Below are 13,428 nucleotides of genomic sequence, written 5' to 3'. Positions count from 1 at the left end.
CTATTGTCCTTACATCTCAGTGTATAGCCTATAGAGCCGTATAAACAGGTCATTGTCTGGATGAAACTTTAGTTTCTACTGACGTCACTAGTGCTTTTTATGTAGCCTGTTGTAAAATTAGGCAAATATCTGGCTGAGTTGTTGTGCCCCCTGGAAGACCTCTGCGTACCCCCAGGGGTGCACGTGCCCCGGTTGAGAAGCACTGCTCCACAGAATACAGTCCTTACGCCGCTGGGGAAATGTGTGCCCTCAGACACGGCAAAGACTACTCGCCAGCAATATACTGCATAGGGATAGTGTGTGTTGGATGTCAGAGAATCTATCTGTTGTCACTGGGGTGTGTGTGTCACACACACCCCAGTTGTTTTCTATCTCAGAGTCAAACGGGCAGCCCCTGACCAATCCGATCCCCCTCCGCACTCATCCTGCTCAAGTCGCCACGCAGAACAAAGCTGCCCTGGTAGATTCTCCCTCCTCCGGCTCCCACAACGAACCCACTATGTTCGCACCTCAGACCACACAACCAGCCACGGGTGGCGGAACCCCGCTCCTCACGTCAGCCCCGGGGGGGGGCTGGAGAGCAGACACAAGTCCCCCCCTTGATCCCAGGGGGCTCCCACTCACACTACGAGTGGACCTAGGGTGACCAGACAGCAAATGTGAAAAATCGGGACAGGGGGTGGGGGATAATAGGAGCCTATATAAAAAAGACCCCAAAATCGGGACTGTCCCTGTAAAATCGGGACATCTGGTCACCCTAAGTGCACCTGGTCTCCCAGCAGGGCCGTGCCCGACGAGATCAGCCATTTGAATAACGGAGCCGCAGGGACAATGAGGGCCTGTATTTGATATGATCCGATGAGAGGACATTGCAATACAAACCAGAAACAATCCATCCATCCATATATATATATATATATACATACACATTGATACGTGTGTAAGGAGATTAAATAAAAATTTAAGACAATTTCCCAGCGGCCTGTCACCCCCACCCGCTTTCCCTCTGTTCTGGGCCCACGTCGCCTTCCTGGTTTTTAATGCGTCCATTTCACAGACATCCTGTTGCTTTGCACAAACTCCCGAGAGGGCTTCGCTGCTGGGTCTATTCTGCATTGACCTGCCCGTCCACAGTGGGCCCTGGTCCTTCCAGCTCCAGCCCGGCCCCGTCGAGCCGGCAGAGATCTGGCTCCCAACGCCCCCATATCCAGTCACTGTCGGAGACTCGGCCTTTAAGGGCGTTGGCCAGCAAGAGTGCCGGTTTATACCCAGAAGGGCAACCAGGGTGGGGGTTTGATTGGACCCTGTTGATCCTTCTTGGACAGTGTGGGGGTGAGGCCTTAATAAACCTCCCCCCCGCTCCTTGCAATCTCCAGCTTACAAAGGAAAACAATTGTCCCGGCCACATATAAATACTGCGATTTTTTTTTTATTTACAATTTTTAAAAGCGATCGTTTGGTTTTGAACACGTATTTATTTTCCTTTGTTGTTGTTGTCGCTTTAAATAAAAACTCATTCGGCCTTTACGTGAGGGGAGGGATGGGCCGCGTGGGCCTGAAGACACGTCTACCGGGGGTGGCCGTGCAAGCCTGTCCGGCGGGGGGGGGGGGGCTGACGACGAAGGACGCCTCTCGCTTATACTGGCTACGCTCTGCCAGGCGCAAGATCGGGGCCAGGGCCCAGCTCGGCAGCATCGTCCCCCCCAAACGGGGCACGCGGGGCCGCTCACCGGCTCAGAGGGGGACCTGAAGGGTTCACTTTTCACAAGGCTTTGGGGAAGTTCCTACCTCTTTTCTCCTCTCCCTGGAAATAAAGGGGAGCTGGGGGCTTCCACCCCGTCTCCCCCGTGCCCAAAAGCGCCCGTTTGGCCAGAGGCGGAAAAGGAGGCACCACAGGAGCAGGCACGAAAAGAAAGAAAAATGAAAAGGAAGGAAGGAGGCTTAAGCCTGACGCCTTGGCGACGAGGCAATTGCACAGAGGTAACGAAACTAGGTCAGACAGTGGGGTGGTTACAGGGGTGCCAGGTCCCTGTGCATGGGTGTGAGTGCACCAGTGCCCCATCTCACGCATGGGTGTGAGCGCGCCAGTGCCCCCATCCCATGCATGGGTGTGAGCGCGCTAGTGCCCCCATCCCACGCACAGGTGTGAGTGTGCCAGTGCTGCCATCCCACGCACAGGTGTGAGTGTGCCAGTGCTGCCATCCCATGCACAGGTGTGAGCACGCCAGTGCCCCCATCCCATGCACAGGTGTGAGCACGCCAGTGCCCCCATCCCATGCACAGGTGTGAGCGTGCCAGTGCCCTCATCTCACGCACAGGTGTGAGCGCGCCAGTGCCCCCATCCCACGCATGGGTGTGAACACGCCAGTGCCCCCATCTCACGCATGGCTGTGAGCATGCCATGCCCCATCCCATGCACGGGTGTGAATGCATCAGTGCCTCCAACCAATGCATGGGTGTGAGCACACCAATGCCCCACCCCATGCATGGGTGTGAGCGCGCTAGTGCCCCCATCCCACGCACAGGTGTGAGTGTGCCAGTGCTGCCATCCCATGCACAGGTGTGAGCACGCCAGTGCCCCATCCCATGCACAGGTGTGAGCGCGCCAGTGCCCCCATCTCACGCACAGGTGTGAGCGCGCCAGTGCCCCCATCTCACGCATGGCTGTGAGCATGCCATGCCCCATCCCATGCTCGGGTGTGAATGCATCAGTGCCTCCAACCAATGCATGGGTGTGAGCGCACCAATGCCCCACCCCATGCATGGGTGTGAGCGCGCTAGTGCCCCCATCCCACGCACAGGTGTGAGTGTGCCAGTGCCGCCATCCCATGCACGGGTGTGAACATACCAATGCACCCATCTCATGCATGGGTGTGAGCACACTAATGTTCCATCCCATGCATGGGTGTGAGCTCACCAATGCCCCCATCTCACACACGGGTGTGAGTGCGCTAGTGCCCCATCCCATGCACGGGTGTGAGTGTGCTAGTGTCCCATACCACACTAGCGTGTGAGCTCACCAGTGCCCTCATCCCACGCACAGGTGTGAGCTCACCAGTGCCCCCATCCCATGCATGGGTGTGAGCGCACCAGTGCTCCCATCCCAAGCATGGGTGTGAGCGTGCTAGTGTCCCATCCCACACATGGGTGTGAGCTCACCAGGGTCCCCATCCCATGCATGAGTGTGAACACACCAGTGCCCCATCCCACGCACGAGTGTGAGCGCACCAGTGCTCCCATCCCAAGCATGGGTGTGAGCATGCTAGTGTCCCATCCCACACATGGATGTAAGCTCACCAGGGTCTCCATCCCATGCATGAGTGTGAACACACCAGTGCCCCCATCCCACGCACGAGTGTGAGCGCACCAGTGCCCCCATCCCATCCATGGGTGTGAGGGCACCAGTGCCAGGCCCCTGCGCGTGCTGTGTGCATGCCAGCTCCCACGTGCACTGCTTGACGCCAGCCTGAGTCCGACCCCATTTAGTCACCTCGGGCCAGTCCTCTGCTGTGGGCAAGACCTGGGTCTGCCCTCCCCTCTAGAGCAAAGAAACTCAGCGTGAACACCCCGGGCCCCCTCCCGCCGGCTCATCATGCAGCTAGAAGCCAGCCCCAGCCCGCAGTCCCTGGTGCCTCTGCGGAGCGAAGCGCCGAGGAGTCTCGGCTGGGGCCATTTCCCGTCGTGGTTTTCCTCCCATCGAGCGCCGGCGTTGTGCCCGAGAAGGAGCAAGCCCCACCCCACAGCCCGTGCGTCACTGTATCCATCCAGCTGCGGGGGAAGAGGCAGATGCCCAAAGTCTGTCCCCGGCAGGCTGCTCACCGGGAGGCGGGGGGCAGGGGGTGTCTCTGTTCCAGGATCTGCCCCACGCTGTCTGGGGAGGTGTTAGCCCAGCCGGACACTCGCGGTCATTCCCTGAAATCCTCCGGGACGGACTCGCGGCGGAGAGGCCAAGGCGCTGGTCCCTGAAGTTACCCGGAGTGGGTGGGGCAGGGTCACCCACAGGCACAGCCCGTCCCTGCCAGCGCTGCCCAGAGCCTCCTGTGCAATGCTAGCAGCTTGCCCGCCTTCCTGGGTCCAGACCCTGCCTGGCACTGGTCCGAGATCTCAAACCCAGACACGCTTCCCACCAGCACACGAAACACAGAGCGCTGTGGCTTGTCCCGCGGATGGGCCAGCGAAGAGATCCGGCCTCCACAAGAGAGTCCTTTCACCAAGGTGTGAGCTGCGGGCCAGCTTGCCTGCCCCCCTCTCCAACGCCCCACTCTGCACGGGGGGCGGGGTGCTGCCCGCACAGCCCTTCCCTGGAGGCCTCGGGAGGACACGGCGCGGGTGCTCATCTCGAGCCGGGAGGTTGGCTGGAAAGGCTCCTCAATGTGGGGGGGGATGTTGGGGGGATACACAGGCAGAACAACCCCCCCCCCCCCAAAAATGCATCCATCAAGTTAACGAGGGGTCCCCTGTCCCAGAGACGTTCCCCATACTGCCCCCTCCAGGCCAGCCGGTACCCAGCCAGCCAATCCCAGAGCCCCCCCCCCTGCACCGGCCCCAGCCCTCCTCCCCCCCTTTCTCTCTCCCCCCAAAGGAAGGCAGGGGGAAGGAGGGATAATTATTATTCCTTTCATAGTGGTTTCACTTTAGTGCCTTCCTCTCCCGTCTATGAAGGCCAAAAGGAGTGGGAGGGCGGGGAAGGGGCAGGGGCAAAACGGGGGCGGGGGGGTTAAGGGGAAAGTGTCCCTCCTCCCCAACGATTGCTTCGTGTTTGTGTTTGTTTTAAGTCGGGTTTGAATTTTTCAAGGTCTGCAGCTTCCCCTCCAGTTCGGAGATCTGAAAAACAGACAAAGGGATAAACGTCTCAGGCAGAGAAACAGCGGGGCCGTCCTGAGGCCGGGGATTTCGGGGGCCGGGGGGAATGGGGGGGGACCGCTGAGAGGGGTTGTGCGGGGAATGCTGAGAGGTGACTGGGGGGGGGGAAGGGGAAAGCTGATGGGGGGGGATAGATGGAGGGTTTCTGTGGGGGTGGATGCAGGGGGTCACTGCTGAGAGGATGGGTGGGGAGGAGGGGTGGGCTGGGGGTTATTGGGAAGCCATCAGCTGCCCTACGCCAGGCAATGTCTTCCAATGTGGGGGCTGGGAAGGGCGGGGGCAGCGAGGAAGGGGTGCGAGTAGGAGCAAGCGTGAAGCCCGATTTCCGTGCCCACCCGGCTCTGCCTCCTGGGGATGCAACGCATGGCCAGCATGGCGCAGGGGCACCTGCCTCCCACCTCGGCCCCCTCCAGCAGCTACCACCACCTCAGCCAGGGACACGGGTGCCCGTCTGGGGGGGGAGAAGCGGCTTTGCCACGTTCCCTGCGGAACCGGGTATGAGCACGGCAGGGCCAGGGCAGACAAATGACCCCACTAGTCACTATGTCTCCTGCTGAGCTACAACGGTGGCCTCTGCCTGCCTGCACCCACGCTGCCCAACGGGGGGCGCTGTGCCTGCACCTCAGCGGAGGGATGCAGTCACTCCCTGGGGAGAGAGAGAGAAGTCAGGGTACCAAGCCAGGGCCTCTCAGTGCAATCATCGCGAGCACAGGGAGCCTTAGGAGAGGGGGTGCAACCCTCTGAGGCCCGCCCCACGGGCCCATGCTGCCAGACCGTGGAGCGGGGGACCCCCTCCCATCCTCTGCAGCAGGGAACCCCTCCACACACACACGCACACCCACACACACGGATGTTCGACTGCAAAACAGTGCCCTGGAGTCTTGACCTGGGCGCAAATGCAGGATCCAGCGTGACCCAGCACGGGATCTGGTGTGATCCAGCACCCGGCGCAGGATCCGGCACGACCCACGGTGGGATCCGGTGTGACCCAGCACACGGCACGGGATCCAGCGTGACCCACTGTAGGATCCGGTGTGATCCAGCACCTGGTGCGGGATCCGGCATGACCCACTGTGGGATCCGGTGTGATCCAGCACCCGGCGCAGGATTCGGCGTGACCCACTGTGGGATCTGGTGTGACCTGCACCGACGCAGGATCCGGCGTGCCCTGACATCCAACGCAGGATCCAGCGTGCCCCCGGCCCATCGCACTGGGCCACCAGACAAAGGGAATCAAGCCCACGCTGTCATGGAGAAGACGGAGCGAGGCAAATGGAGCCCCCTCCTCGCCCCACCCCCTGCTCCTGCCAAAGCCAGCTCTGGTCCACTGGAAGTCCCCGTCCGGAGCCGTCCAGTCACAGCCAGGGCCCTCTTCTCCGCAATCTCTTGATGTGCTGCCTCAGGGGAACCCCGGATCCTGGTCCTTGGTGCCCACCTTCTCCTGGAGCTTGTCAATTTCCTCCTTGTGGGCCAGCTCCGACTCCTCCAGGACGCGCCTCTGGGTCGTCTCCTTCTTGAGGAACTCGATCTCCCTGTGGGGGATGTGGGGAGCAGTCAGGCCAGGGCCTGGCTGCTGGGAAAGGCTGCTCCAGCACCTAACCCAAGGGACTCTCTGAACTGGGCAGGATACAGATCCCCATCCCTGGGAGAGCCATAGAGGATGGGAATCTGGAATCACTAATCCTGAGAGATCCATACGGGATGGGGATCTGGGATCATTAGTCTTGGGAGATCCATAAGAGATGGGAATCTGGGATCAATAGTCCTGGGAGATCCATGGGGGTAAATCTGGGATCACTCATCCTGGGATATCCATATGGGATGGGGATCTGGGATCACTGGTCCTGAGAGAGCCATATCGGATGGGGATCTGGGATCACTAGTCCTGGGAGATCCATAAGAGATGCGAATCTGGGATCAATAGTCCTGGAAAATCTATAGGGGGTAAAGATCTGGGATCACTCATCCTGGAAGATCTATAGGGGATGGGGATCTGGGATTACTACCCCTGGGAGATCCATAGGGGATGGGGATCTGGGATCAGTGGTCCTGGGAGATCTATAGGGGACGGGGATCTGGGATCAGTGGTCCTGGGAGATCTATAGGGGATGGGAATCTGGGATTACTACCCTTGGGAGATCCATAGGGGATGGGGATCTGGGATTACTACCCCTGGGAGATCCATAGGGGATGGGGATCTGGGATTACTACCCCTGGGAGATCTATAGGGGACGGGGATCTGGGATCACTGGTCCTGGGAGATCCAAAGTGGATGGAGATCTGGGAGATCCAAGGGAACAGAGAACATGGCCTTACTTCTGCTGATACTCCTTGATGAGCCGCTTGGCCTTGCTGTATTTCCGCTCCAGGGTTTGGTACTGGGCTTGAGTCTCTTTCAGGTGCTCATCCACTGCCTGGCACAGGTTCTGGGCCTCCATCCAATAACCCTCCAGCTTCTCCATCCTCTCCTTGTTTTCCTCCACGCTCTGCTCCAGCTGGGCCTTCTCGGCTCGCCAGCGAGCCTTCTCCTGCTCAATGGACTGCAGCTGGGAGCAGAGACCACAGGGCACAGGGTGAGGGGAAGACGGGGATGACAGCTAGGGGGAGGGGAGATGAGGGGCATTTGGGGAGAGAGGGGCAAAAGATGGGGCAGTACATGCACCCCAGCAGCGGGGAGTGTTGGGAGAAGTAAGGGTGGTGTTTGTGTCTCTGGTGCTGTGGACCTTTGTCTTTGGTTGAGTGCGTGGTTGTGTGCTGTTGTATCTCCGCACGTGATTGTGTGTCTGTGTGTGTGTCTCTCGGTGCGCGCTTGTCTCTCTGTGTGTCTGGTTGTGTGCTGTTGTACCTCTGCGCATGGTTGTTTATCTGTGTTTGTGCTTGTGTCTCTTGGTGTGCACTTGTCTCTGTGTGTGTCTGGTTGTGCGCTGTTGTACCTCTGCGCATGGTTGTCTGTGTGTGTGCTTGTGTCTCTCTGTGTGTGCTTTTCTCTCTGTGTGTCTGGTTGTGTGCTGTTGTATCTGTGCGCATGGCTGTGTATCTGTGTGTGTGCTTGTGTCTCTGTGTGTGCTTGTCTCTGTGTGTGGTTGTGCATCCTTGTGTGTGTCTTTGTGTGCTGCATGTGTAGTTGCGTGGGGGTATGTGCGCATGCGCGTGTGTGATTATGCATGCTTGGGTCTGTCGGTGTGCGCAGTTGTGCACTATTGTGAGTGTGGTGATGTCAGCGTGTGTGGTCGGGTGTCTCTGTGTCTGTGAGTCCTTGGGCAATACAAACAACAGGGCAAACTGAGAGCGAGGGGGAAAGCAGAAGACCCCACGACAGAGCCGGGCTCGCAGAGGCCCATGCCGGGTAGGGGAAAAGAGGGAACAGAAGAGTGGGGAGATGCCAGCAGCCCAGTCTGGCTGGGATCCTGCAGGTGAAGCCTGACGGGACCAGGGAGCCCAAAGAGGGGACACCCCCCCCCCCGACACATACACACGTTCCCTTCTTCGGCGCTTACCTTCCTCTTCAGCTGCTGGATCTCGGCCTCGGTGACGGCGTGTTTGATCTGGAGCTGACAGAGAGTAACAGAGCGGTTACTCCCCACGTGCAGGGAGGTCCCAGCCCCAGCCGCTGCCCTGGCCCCTCAGCCCCGGCCACGTGCAAGCCGTAAATTTCCCTGCAGCTTTCCATTAGAGTCAAGCTCTGAACCCCGGAGTCCTGGCAACACCCCCACCAGGATACATGACATGGTGCTGCAGTGAATCCCCCCCACGCACACACCGCGCAGTGTCAGCTGGACACCTCAGAAGTGGCTGCACTTCAGCGCAAGGTGAGCGATCCTTACACTGAGGCCCCAGTTCTCCTCCAGCCTAAACTGGCTTTGCATTAACGTGACTCTCCTGACCCCAGCGGAGTGGCACTGGTGGGAGAGGAGAATCAGGCTGGCAAGACCAGACTGCCAAGGGCTCAGTGCCAACCACAAGGGTCGGCACCCTCTGCGCAGAGCTCTCCTGGAGATCTGGGCTGTGGCGCCCGGTCAGTGCGCTGGGATCCTACAGGCTGGCAGGCACTTGAGCTGTCCTGATAGTGCCGGGAGCAGCCCAGCCACCCCACAAAGCCCTTGGGCCCTTTCCACTAGCCCACGAGCCAAGGGAGGTTGTCGCCATCGGGATGCGCCCAGCCCTTCTGCGCTGGAGCTGAAGAAGGATCACTGCCCGCTGGGCAGAACTAGGGCCGGTGCTTAGACCCCGCAGCTGGGGGGTGCAGCTGGGATGCCTTCCACAGGGCTTACAGACAGAACTTCTAGCCACTAGAGGGCAACATAACCACACACATACAAATAATCACACGCTTGCACCCCCCCCGAACACAGACATGCATGCACACCCATGCACTTGTGCAGCACATACATGCACACCCACCCATTGACACATATATGTATGCACACTCATGCACTTGTGCGACACACACCCATGTACACCCACCCACCCATTGACACATGTATGCCTGCACACTCATGCACTTGTGCAACACACATATACTAACACACTATCATTGACACATGCACACACGCCCATGCACTTGTGCAACACACACGTACTAACACACTATCATTGACACACACATGCACTTGTGCAACACATACATGCACACCCACCCATTGACACATACATGTACACACTCGTGCACTTGTGCAACACACACCCATGTACACCCACCCACCCATTGACACATGCATGCCTGCACACCCATGCACTTGTGCAACACACACCTGCACACCCACCCATTGACACATACATGCATGCACACCCATGCCCTTGTACATGCACACATGCATACCCACCGATTGACACATACATGCATGCACACCCATGCCCTTGTGCACACACATATTCATGAACATATACCCATTATCCCATGACACACATGCAAGTATACACAGACATCCTTGCACTTGTGAATACACACACAGGCACAAACTCACATACACTCTGACCCCAGGCACACACATGGACACATGCATGCACCGATGCCCACCCATGCACTCATACACACACACATATGCACCTGCATACACACATGCACACATTCACAGAAGAATAAACACACACTGATACACACACACTCACACTGGTGCCGTACACTCCTCCTGCCTCCCCCCACACTGATTTTGGGTGTCTTCTGGGAACTCCCCTTCCCCCATCTTTACCTCCTTAAACTTGTGCACCAGCTTCTCGGGGTCCATCTCGACGGGGGACAGCATGTCCTCGTTCTCAGCCAGTTCGAAGACCTCGATGGCCATCTCGCTGCTGGGGAACATGGGGCTCATCTCCTCGTCCTCGTCTGTGGCATATTCACCCGTCTGCGGACACAGAACCGGGAGCTATGGCCAGGTCCCTCCCCATGATCCACCCCCAATCCAGCACGTCCCAGAGCAGAGCCATTCATAGCGCCGGCAGCTACCCCCTCATCACCCCTGCTGCTCCCCAGAGCCCCCTAGGGCAGAGCCCTAAAACCCAGCCCCCTCCCGGTGGCCTGGTGGTTTCTGCACTTGGCTGGCACTCAGGGGACCCAGGATCAGGTCCCAGCTCTGCTGCTAACACCCTGGATTGCACACCCAGGGCATGCTGCTGCACCATCTGTAACATGGGGGGTAAGAGATCTGTCCTGCCTCTTCTGAACGTGATGTCTTGGGGACAGGTACAATCTCCTGCCCTGTGCATGCGTACAGCGCCTAGCACAACAGGGACCCAATCTCGGATGAAGCCTCCAGGCGCAACCATAATACAAATCATTATTACCTCTATTCCCACAGTGCCGAGTGGCCAGGACCCATTGTGTTAGCTCTGGTAATTGCTGGAGAACTCAACAAAAATCTCCGAAAGGCATTAGGTGGAGCCCCTCTTCCTCACAACACCCCCCGACAAGCAGGGAATTATGAACCCATTTTACAGGTGGGGAAACTGAGGCAGAGCCAGGACGAGAACTGAGGACATCCTGACGGTTAGCCCCATGCGCTAGCCACTAGCTCAGCTGTGCGCTTGCAGTGTTACTGATTCGGGCTGAGACGTCTAAAGGTGCCTAAGTGATTTAGGCACACCACTCCTGTTGAAATGGAATTCAATGGGCGTCAAGTGCCTAATTCCACTAGGCCACTTTGAAAATCCCCACGGGTGTGCAAAGCGGGGGGGCAGGGGCTGGCAGGAGAGAGTGGGGAGTTGGGATCAGTCATGGGGTGTGGGGCGGGAGAAGGGCGTAGCTGCACTTCGACACGTCATTATTATCGGGACTCAGGAGGCCTGGGTTTGCCTGGTTCTGTCACTGGCCCACTGGGTGACCGGGGGCAAGTCATCGCCACATGCCGTGCCTCAGTTTCCCCGTGTGTCACATGGCGATAACAATGCTGTGCTCCATCATAAAGTGCTCCGAGAGCCACTGATGCCGGCCCTCACTAGGAGCTAGTTATAATTAGACGTCGTGACAGTCGAATGGAGCTATTCCTTCATTTTCCACTCCTCTCCCACACAACACAAACCCACCAGGAACCCTGCCAGGAGAGCCCATTAATCCTGGATGCTGCCACATTGCACCTCCCGGTAGAGACAGGCACAGCCCTGGGAACAGGAGAGAGGGGCTTGCACCCCGCATTGCACCTTCCCTCCGCGGCAGAGCTCGGCAGCGTGTAGGAATCTACCTCCCGGCCGGGTGCCTGGCAGCATGCCCAGGGATTAGGACACTGAGAAGAGGGCAACAGGGGCCTGATACTCCAATGCCCGGCACCTTGTGCGTCACTCACACCAGTGCAAAGTGCTTCCAGGCGGACTCGGTGGCATTTCACCCCCACTTTTCACTGGAGCAAGTGACAACCTGAGCGGTGGGGCAATGAATCAGGCCGACGGCGTCTCATTGGGCTCCTAGTACAGAGGCTAAGTGAGCCAGTTCTCCTGGCCCCTCCACAGCCCAGAGACAGGCTTTTGCGGAGCAGCGCGGTGTGTGGGGGAAGCACAAGTGTGAATGCCTGTGGACAGGGCAATACCTCCAGGATACGGCCAGTGGCCGGGGCGGAGCAGTGAATGGGGACATCTGGATTGGCATGGGCCTGGAGCCTGAATTCCCCTCTCATCTCACGAGATGGTGCCCCAACCAAGCTAGGACTCGGGTCCTTTGGAGGATCAGTGTGTTTGTTGGTGCACCTGCAGAGGTGGCAGTGTGGACTAGTGGGTAGAGCTGTGGGACTGGGATTCAGGAGACCTGGGTTCTAGATAGTGGGTGATCTTGGGGGGAGTCCCGCCACCCTTTGTCTGTCTTGTCTATTCAGACCAGAAGCTCCCTGGGGCAGGGGCTGGCTCTCCCTCTGGGTATGGACAGCGCCTAGCACATTAAGGCTCTGATCTTGGTTGAGGCCATTAGGTGCCATTGCAGAATAACTAAGTACGGGGCTAATTAGCACTGGGGCCTGGATTCCTCTCTGACCCCAGGGGTGGGGGGAGTCTCCCTGGGGGCCTTTACTGGAGTGGGGGAGGACGGGATTGCAAGGACACCAGCGCATGCTCCGGTCTCCAGCCCTTGCCCAGAGGCGCCCAGGAAATGCCGCTCGCACGCTCCTCTTACTTCTTCGTCCTCTTCCGTGTATTGGGTGTATCTCTGCTCCATCATCTCCCGCTGCCACCGCTCCTGCTCCAGCGTCTGCTGGATTAGCTGAGCGACCTCGCTTTGCTCGCCCGGCTTCTCCCGCCCGATCAGGAACCTGCGACAGGAACGGACACCAGGCCAGCGGGTCAGCCTAGGACAACCCCCGTGCCCCGGAGGCGTAGCTGCTGCTGATTGATCCCAGCAGGGCCCTGTCCTCCTCCCACGCGGACGGGGCGACGTTTCGCACCCGCTCCGCGCTGCTCTCCACGCCCGCACGAGGGGCAGATCAGCAGGGAGCCAGGCCTCGAGCTTTGCCCAGCAGCTGCCTTTGCCGAGCCCTTTCCCCGCCCTGTTGGATGGTTCCCCCGCAGGCAGCCCTGAGTAACTCGCAGGTGGCCTCTTGGGGGAGTCTGCTCAGGGCTTTTAGAGGATGGTGGGGGGAAGCTGGGATTCAGGGGGGCAGGACTCCCGCTCCCCCATCAACTCCCAGCCTACGGCAGGGTCTCATTTCCTCCCCACTGCCCATGAAAGCTGGGATGGGAACAGGCCCCAGGGCAAGACCCGCTGGAATCTCCTTGCCCACCTGACTGCAGTGTCCAGCCCGCTTAGGAGGAGGTGCAAATGCTGCCCCCCTCCATGACCCCCCCCAACCAATCAGTTTGGCACTCCCCGGGCCGTCTGCAGCGCTGCCCGCTGCGTGAGCAGCGGAGCCATTTGGGCTCCTCGACCCTGACTGACTCAGGTCCCCGCGCGGGTATGGAGGGATGGGTACGGGCTAGGCGGGGCCAAGTTTGCACTCTGGGCTCGGCTGCTCTGGCTTGATGTCGCTGCCATGCCACGTTGGTGAGCAGGTTTATTTCAGGCTGATTATTTTAACAATATATATTTGAGAGAAAACATCCGGAGCCGAGTGTTGGGCGCAGAGCTAGGGCGGCCCCCGGGCCCCTCGTGCC

At 59.0% G+C, this 13,428-nt stretch overlaps 1 protein-coding gene across 4 annotated transcripts in view; it reads right to left on the bottom strand.

Annotated features, from left to right (window-relative positions):
- Window positions 1-827: 827 nt before the first annotated feature.
- PPP1R9B (protein phosphatase 1 regulatory subunit 9B) overlaps window positions 828-13,428 on the bottom strand; it is a 45,669-nt gene continuing 33,068 nt past the window's right edge. Inside the window, exons 5-11 of one of the 4 annotated variants that reach the window (XR_006277322.1) lie at window positions 12,455-12,590; window positions 10,053-10,205; window positions 8,361-8,414; window positions 7,180-7,409; window positions 6,299-6,395; window positions 2,480-4,824; window positions 828-2,377 (exon numbers count right to left, since the gene is read on the bottom strand). Coding sequence is in view for 1 of the 4 variants with exons in the window: in XM_038385645.2 (XP_038241573.1) it covers window positions 4,771-4,824; window positions 6,299-6,395; window positions 7,180-7,409; window positions 8,361-8,414; window positions 10,053-10,205; window positions 12,455-12,590 (724 nt within the window). In the remaining 3 variants the exon portion in view is untranslated. Of the gene's footprint in view, window positions 4,825-6,298; window positions 6,396-7,179; window positions 7,410-8,360; window positions 8,415-10,052; window positions 10,206-12,454; window positions 12,591-13,428 lie in introns of all 4 variants that reach the window. The other 3 variants (XR_006277323.1, XR_006277324.1, XM_038385645.2) reach the window with 3 other exon arrangements.

Source organism: Dermochelys coriacea, chromosome 27, assembly GCF_009764565.3.
Source record: "Dermochelys coriacea isolate rDerCor1 chromosome 27, rDerCor1.pri.v4, whole genome shotgun sequence".
Classification (NCBI taxonomy): domain Eukaryota; kingdom Metazoa; phylum Chordata; order Testudines; family Dermochelyidae; genus Dermochelys; species Dermochelys coriacea.
The sequence above is the reverse complement of the archived record's forward strand: the minus strand, read 5'-3'. Positions and strand labels throughout refer to the sequence as shown.